Here is a 7,557-nt window from a genome sequence, read left to right as displayed (position 1 = left end):
TTATTATTATTATTATTATTATTATTATTATTATTATTATTATTATTTTTTGGTGTGCATGGCAGTGGGAGCTGGAGATGCAGGCAGCAGGTTGTCTTTGTGTGGTGCTCTTTTTGTGGACTACAAAGTAAGAGCCAGGGCTGTGAATGGTTTTACTCCAGTGGAGGCTGTGTCAGCGTTTTCTGTCAAACCCTTTTCTGAAGCACAGAGCTCTGCCAGCACGATTTCTCTGAGCTAACTGCCTGTGGGCAAGGACTGGCCACAAGTCAGCACTGTCACTGCTGGTGTCTGGGGAAAGAAAAGGACACAGACATGGTCTGATACTTTTTGATCTGGAAGTGTTGTTAATAAAAACTAAACTTTAGGTGTCAACATCGAACCTCAGCTGGAACAAACCAAGGAGCTGCTCTGAATCCTGTGTTTTCAGGTGTGATGGGGGAACAAAGCTTTCATAGTGTCTGCAGTTCTCTATAAATTACTTATTTAGCTAAAACTTCAGCTAAGCTCACAGCATAAACAGAAACCTACAGTTTCTACTTAGCTACAGCCCAGAGATTAGTTTGTTCTTGAAGTAAACAGACCAGCGGGCCTGCCAGTAACAGCACTGCTGGAGATGTCTCCTAGCATGGAAACGGTCTTTGAAGCAAGATCGAGCCTTTTATATCACCATTTGTCAACCAGCTCCAGAGCAGGATCCAGGATTAACCCACAGCCAGCTTTAGCCATTCCTCCAGTGCCCTGCAAGCTACCAAACACACTCACTAATGGGATGCTGACCTTAGATCTGTGTGGAAGCATCTCCTCACAGTGGTCCATCATAAATCAGGCTCCAGGCACTGACCTTTGACCCTGCAGGTCTTCTATGGCTGTGGTCACTCTGGAGAGGGAGAATTCCCCTTCCTAGAGCTCTCTCTGCAGGTTCTCCTTCTGCAGTGTAGCAGGTTACTTCAAAACCTACTCCCTTGTGCATGTGGAGTTTTTGTAACTTGATTAAAGCCTTGTAGTCCCTGAGGGACAAGGTCTTGAGCTCTCGGATGATTTCTGTGAGCTAACCTGAAATCTCCTCCACTCTGTCAACATCCTGCACAAAGCTCAGCTGAGTGTGACACCGCTTGTGTAACGCTGCGTGTCACGGTAATGTCTGCTGGCATTTCAGCGTCTGCACAAGGCCTGTGAATCCCAGACTGCCTCTGTCCTGAGGCTGCTGCACCACGTGGCAGCCTGCTTGCCATCTTGTGCTTGCTTTCCAAAGCTCATCTCTTCCTGCTAGGCACAGGTCTTGGGCCAAGTTTGCATCAGGTGTGCCTGTAAAATGCTCGCTTTTGTGAACATCAGCTTGAATATCCCATTTCCAAAAGATGTGTTGGTTCAAGTGCAGTAGGTAAAACCCACTTCCCTTTGGCCCTCCTTCTCTGCCAGGAAGCAGCTCCTGCAGGAAGGCTGGCTGTTCTGTGAGCAGGGGGATTGGGTTGGTGGCCTCTGAAGCTGGAGGATATTTACCAGCTGTTATTTGACCACCACTGGCAGCAGGGAGAAGGGGTTGTGTTTCAGTGCTCCAGAGAGGTGTGTATGGGCAGAATCCATTCATTCTGACTGTCAGAGGGTGGGCTTAGATAGGGTATTAGGAAGGAATGCTTCCCTGTGAGGGTGGAGAGGCCCTGGCACATGGTGCCCAGAGAAGCTGTGGCTGCCCCATCCCTGGCAGTGTTCAAGGCCAGGTTGGATGGGGCTTGAAACAATCTGGGATAGCGGTAAGTGTCCCTGCCCATGGCAGGGGCTGAAACCAAGATACTCTTTAAGGTCCCTTCCAACCCAAACCGTTCTATGTCTTTATTCCCTCCTGTTCCCTTTCTTTTCAGAATACGAAGCATTACGAGCTGTTGAACTACAGTGAGCATGGGACGACCGTGGACAATGTTCTGTATTCGTGTGACTTCTCGGAGAAGATGACACCCACTCCTCCCAGCAGTATTGTTGCCAAAGTGCAGAGTGTGATAAGTGAGTGTTGAGGCAGCACCAGCCCCATGTGCCCCCACTTAACAGGGAGTTAATTGAGAGAGGGGCAGGAGCAGGTGGTGCCCCTTGTTCTGCACAGGCTGGTGCACCCCTTGCAAAAAGGGGAGCCTTGCCACAGCCCTCAGCTGGGGTTATGCAAGACCTTCCTCTGCAGCCTGGAGAGCTCTGTGCTCTGACCTAAACCCCACTCCAGCCTCCAGTGCTGGAGTTACCAAGCTCCAGGACTCAATGAGCAGCCAGTTTGGAGCAGGCCTGAGACGTTTCCCCCTGCATGTCCTCTGTTCCCAGGCTGTGAGCAGATCTGGGCTGTACTGCAGGCATTCTGTCCCTGCATGGCTCACTCCTGCTCTCCACCTGATCAGCTTCCTCTTTTTGGGCTGCCAAAATAGATGTGTAAATGCCTCAGCCTCTACAAAGCTGTGAGCAGATTCCCATTTCCTTTTGATCAGCTCCTCACTGCAGACTGAAATCCCCCATGGCTGGAGGATCTTACCCATGAAGCACCTCAGTAGTAACCCTTGTCGATGAAAACAAGCTGCTGCTGACCTGCCCAAACCTTACCATTTTACTTATTCTTTCCCAGAACGACATAAAAGCAGAAAACAGGAAGAGGAGGCGCATGAAGAAGCTGCTGTGATGAATGCACAGGCACAAGGGCAGCATCGGAAACCCTGTAACTGCAAAGCCAGCAGCTCCAGTTTGATCGGGGGCAGCGGGGCTGGCTGGGAGGGCACGGCCCTGCTCCACCACGGCAGTTACATCAAGCTGGGCTGCCTGCAGTTCGTTTTCAGCATCACCGAATTTGCGACCAAACAGCCCAAGGGGGACACTGCCTTAGTACAAGATATGGACTTGGAGGAGAAGCTTTCTCTGAAACCCCACCAGGTGCCCGTGCTGCGGTCCAACTCAGTTCCCTAGGAATTTTTAGGAAGAGAGCTTTTTGGAGTAAGGAAAACGCCCTCAGACTCTTTACAATGCAAAAATGTACAAACCGAGGTGGGATTTTTCTTGTGTCGGCCCAGAGACTGTTCACACGCCGTTTGCATGAAATGAAGAACGTTTAACTTTTTTTTTCTTTTTTGCTCAAGTTTTAGGGGCATTTGCACATATATTTGTACTATACATTTCATTTTAAAAGGAAAACTGCAGTGAGAGCAGGACGTGTCAGAGCGAGGGGCGACCGCTGTCTGACTCGAGGACTCTCTCTGACAGATAGTTCCCATGCAGTTGTAAAATAATCAGAAACTTGTTCTATTTTGTGCCAGTGACAATAGTTTTATATTAAAAGAGAAATACAGTTTTCATACAGCAAATCTATACAATATCATTGTTTTATTTAATGTAAAGAAGCGCTCTTCTTCCCACAGTTATTTTTCCCATCCCTCCCTGCTATGGTTGCACTACAAGTAGCTACTGTGTATTATGGGCAGTGAGAAATGAGTTCTTTTCCTGGTGTCCATCCTATTTTTTATTTCAAATAAGGAAAAGTGTTGGATTCTGTGTAAATACATCAGTGATGGCATTTTTCAATGTTTTAAAGCTGTGTACAGTGCTACATGTGGTATGACGTTCCTCAAATTGTCTATTGTAGCAGATCGTTTGTCGTAACCTGTCTGTCTCTTTTGTTTCTCTGCCACCTCCCCGCAGCAGAACAGCTAGTTCCACTGTACATAGTAATTGTAACGTTTTAGACTTTACAGAAACTTTCCTGTATTCTGTATATAAAAAAAAAATACTTCACATTCTGTTTTCTCGATTGTCTGTCTTCACTCGTGTCACCACAACCTGGAGCTTCCCCAGAGTGTCTGACTGCAGAGGAGCCTGAGCTGGGGGACAAGGCTGGGGTGGGATGGGATGGGATGGAGGGACCCTGGTGTCCTGCCTGGGATGTGGGAGGATGCTGATAAGGAAGAGGGTGAGGACCGGAAGGTGATTGAATCATGGAATTGGTTGGGGTGGGAGGGACTCTTGAAGGTCATCAAGTCCAACCCCTGCAATGAGCTGGGACATCTTCAACTCATCTTCAACCTCACTTCAAATGTTTCCAGGGATGGGGCACATCCAGTTCTGGGCTACTCAGGGTAGGAGAGACAGCTTGAAAGTGTCCTGGAAGATCAGGGGACTGGAGCACCTCATTTATGAGGAAAAGCTGAGGGAGCTGGGCCTGTTTAGCCCGGAGAAGAGCAGACTGAGGAGATCTTACTCTCAACTACATGGATCTGAAGGGGGCGTGTTAGAGGATGGATGGAGCCAGGCTCTCTCAGGGGTCCTGAGCAATAGAACAAGAGGCAAGGGCAGAAACAGGAGCAAGGGAAGTTACACCTGAACATGAGGAAGAACTTCTTTACCATGCAAGTGCCTAAGCACTGGAACAGGCTGCCCCAAAAGGTGGCGGATTGCCTATCCCTGGAGCTACTCAGTCATCCAGGCACAGCTCTCAGTGCTCCAGGGAACGCTGCTCGAGCAGGGGGGCTGGACTAGATGACCTCCGATGGTCCCTTCCCACCGGAACCACCCCCAGATTCTGTGATCTCCCACCCCCCGGGGCAGGACCGGTCTCTCGGCGTATTTATCAGGGGGGCAGCGCTGGCCCGCACTCACCCTCTGTCTGTCTCTGCTTCCACCGGCGCCACGACTCCACCTCTCCGGTCGCCTGGAGCCGCGCGGACTTTGCCCCGTCCGCCCGTGGCTCCGTCCCGGCGGGGCGGGGATGCGGGAGCGGGGCGGGGCGGCCCCAGCGCTGCGGGGCGGGCCCGGGCCGGGCCGGAGCTGCCCGGAACGGCGACGACGACGGGATGGGGTGGGCGCTGCTGGGCACGGGGCTGCTGCTGGCACTGTACACGCTGCTCCGGCACGGGCTGCGCAGCGCCCCGCGGCCCCGCGCCCGCCCCGAGCTGCGCGGCCGCACCGCCATCGTCACCGGTGAGCGCCGGCAGCGACCGGCAGGGACCCGCGACGAGCCCCGGTGCGGCCCTTGGCCCCGCTCACCCCCGCGCTCCGCTCCGCAGGGGGAAGCAGCGGCATCGGCGCGGCCACGGCGCTGGAGCTCGCCCGGTGCGGGGCCCGCGTTATCCTGGCGACCCGCAGCGCCCGGCGGGGAGAGGCCGCCGCCAGCCGCATCCGCAGGGTGAGCGCCGACACCGGCACCCCCGGGGAACCCCCGGCATTCCTACCCACGGGACATTCCCAAACATCCCTAGGGCACCCTCAGGGCAGCCCTGGCACCCCATGAGCAACTCCAGGACACTCCCAGGATACCCCCGTGGCACACACATGCAGCCCAGCAACCAAGGGACAGCTCCAGGACACTCCCAGGATACCCCCGTGGCACACACATGCAGCCCAGCACCCAATGGGCAGCTCCAGGACACTCCCAGGATACCCCCGTGGCACACACATGCAGCCCAGCACCCAATGGGCAGCTCCAGGACACTCCCAGGATACCCCCGTGGCACACACATGCAGCCCAGCAACCAAGGGACAGCTCCAGGACACTCCTGGGATACCCCTGGGCACCCCCAGGACACCATCCGAGACACCCAACAGGACATCTCTGAGCATCACATGAGTAAACCCCAAAACACCTCCATGGGTACATCCAGGAAACCCCCAGGCACTCCCAGGAGACCCCCATGGCATACCCCGGGAACAACCCCTCAGACACCCCCACAGGGCATCACCAGGCACCCCGAGATACTCCAAGAGAGGGGCACACTGTACCCCGGGAATGGCTGCAGCTTCCCATGCTGGGGGTCCCAGCACATTGCAGCCCTTGGGCCAGATCCGGTTCCCAGAACATCCCCCTGCCCCTGGCTGTCTCCAGCCCCCACCCAGGGCAGAGCACCCCCCCCGGGCTGTCCCCCTGGCCCTGCCCTAGGCCCTGCTGTGCCCACAGGAGACAGGGAACAACGAGGTGCTGTTCATGCATCTGGACCTGGCCAGCCTGCACTCGGTGAGAGCCTTTGCCAGCACCTTCCTGCAGCAGGAGCCCCACCTGCACCTCCTCATCAACAACGCAGGTGAGTGCTGGGACTCCAGATCCCCTCTGCACCCCCAGGACACCACCATGAGCTGCCACTGCCTCCTCATTCCACAGGGGTGAGCATCGGGGGCACGACAGAGGATGGCTTCAGCCTCCCCTTCCAGGTGAACCACCTGGGCCATTTCCTGCTGACCCAGCTGCTGCTGGAGCGGCTGCGGAGCTGCGCTCCCAGCCGGGTGGTCATCGTGGCCTCCAGCGCTCACTGCGCCGGCCGCCTGCACCCTGAATCCCTGGGCCGGCCGCCCTCGGGGCTGTTCTCCACCTTCCAGGACTACTGTGACAGCAAATTGGCCAACGTGCTGCACGCCCGTGAGCTGGCCACGCGTGAGCAGGGCACACAGGTCACCTGCTACGCCGTGCACCCAGGTAGGACCCAGCTCGCCTTTGGTGTCTGTCTGTGATCTGCACACCTTTGTGTCCCGTTGTGTCCCTCTGTGGGGGTGGCCTTGTGCTTTGCTGCTGTATCACAGGGAATTCCTGCACGGGGAGCATCTTCCTGTTGTGCTGTGCGGCCCTTTGCGTGTGTCCCTGTGCACAGCGTCTCCTTTCATGGTGTGTCCCTTATCTTGGCATGTCCCTTTGCACCTTGTCACCTTGCACTGTGCTCCTTTATACAGTATGTTCCTTTTACAGTGTCCCTTTGCACAACATATCCCTTTATACAGTGTGTCCCTTCTCATATGTGTCCCTTTGCATGGCATCTCCCTTTGCACGTGTCCTCACATGGGGCACACCCACACACCCCCTCCCCGGCCTTGCACGGCCAGGACAAGCGTGGCAGTGCCTGGGGACAATCACAGCCGTGCTGCCCATGCCAAGGCCACCTTGGCCATCTCCCTTAGGTGCCCATCCACTGGGGCACACAGGGGGACGCTCCATGGGGGACAGTCCATGGGGGACGCTCCATATGTGCCAATCTCCCACAGGGTTCGTCAACACTTCTCTGTTCCGGCACGCGCCGCTGTGGCTGAAGCCGCTGCTGCTGCCGCTGGCCTGGCTGCTGTTCCTGGACCCGTCCGAGGGGGCACAGGTGGTGCTGGACTGCGCCACGCAGGAGGGCCTCGAGCCCCTCAGTGGCCGCTACTTCACTGACTGTGGCCCCCGGCTGCCATGGCCGGCAGGCCGTGATGACCGCCTGGCACGGGCACTCTGGGAGGGCAGCGAGCGGCTGGTGGGGCTGGGGGTGGCAGGGGGACAGCGGGAGGGACATCAGGAGGGACATCGGGAGGGCCCTGCTGCTCCCACGGCACAATAAAGGGGATGGTGGTGATGAGGGAGCCCAGGGGGTCCTGTGTGGGTGTGGAAGAGGAGTGTGCGAGGGGCGCCAGCCCTTGAACATGGACACACACCGTGCCCTGCACGTGCAGCAGAGCTGGGGGGTGACAGTGAGTGAGTGTGCAAGGGGATGTGTGTGGGTGCGCAGAGCAGCACGCCCAGGCCTGCACACACACTGCAGGACACGCACCCTGCCTTGCACACTCATGCAGTGTCACACACAC

At 56.0% G+C, this 7,557-nt stretch overlaps 2 protein-coding genes across 2 annotated transcripts in view; both read left to right on the top strand.

Moving 5' to 3' along the window:
• The window catches only part of PHF12 (PHD finger protein 12), a 32,134-nt gene extending 28,378 nt beyond the window's left edge, over nt 1-3,756 (top strand). Inside the window, exons 14-15 of the mRNA XM_042026200.1 lie at nt 1,860-1,998; nt 2,600-3,756. Coding sequence (XP_041882134.1) covers nt 1,860-1,998; nt 2,600-2,934 — 474 coding nt within the window. The 3' untranslated portion in view covers nt 2,935-3,756. The remainder of the gene's footprint in view (nt 1-1,859; nt 1,999-2,599) is intronic.
• Nucleotides 3,757-4,684: 928 nt separating this feature from the next.
• DHRS13 (dehydrogenase/reductase 13) overlaps nt 4,685-7,557 on the top strand; it is a 3,021-nt gene continuing 148 nt past the window's right edge. The window contains exons 1-5 of the mRNA XM_042026209.1: nt 4,685-4,938; nt 5,025-5,143; nt 5,912-6,035; nt 6,113-6,424; nt 6,985-7,557. The exon at nt 6,985-7,557 is cut by the window's right edge and continues 148 nt beyond it. Of these exons, the coding sequence (XP_041882143.1) occupies nt 4,812-4,938; nt 5,025-5,143; nt 5,912-6,035; nt 6,113-6,424; nt 6,985-7,313 (1,011 nt within the window). The 5' untranslated portion in view covers nt 4,685-4,811 and the 3' untranslated portion in view covers nt 7,314-7,557. The remainder of the gene's footprint in view (nt 4,939-5,024; nt 5,144-5,911; nt 6,036-6,112; nt 6,425-6,984) is intronic.

This window comes from Corvus kubaryi, unplaced genomic scaffold (genome assembly GCF_017639235.1).
Source record: "Corvus kubaryi isolate FWS band 111438036 unplaced genomic scaffold, C.kubaryi_AGA036_p1.0 37284, whole genome shotgun sequence".
NCBI classification, from domain to species: domain Eukaryota; kingdom Metazoa; phylum Chordata; class Aves; order Passeriformes; family Corvidae; genus Corvus; species Corvus kubaryi.
This window is presented reverse-complemented; position numbering and strand designations above follow the sequence as displayed.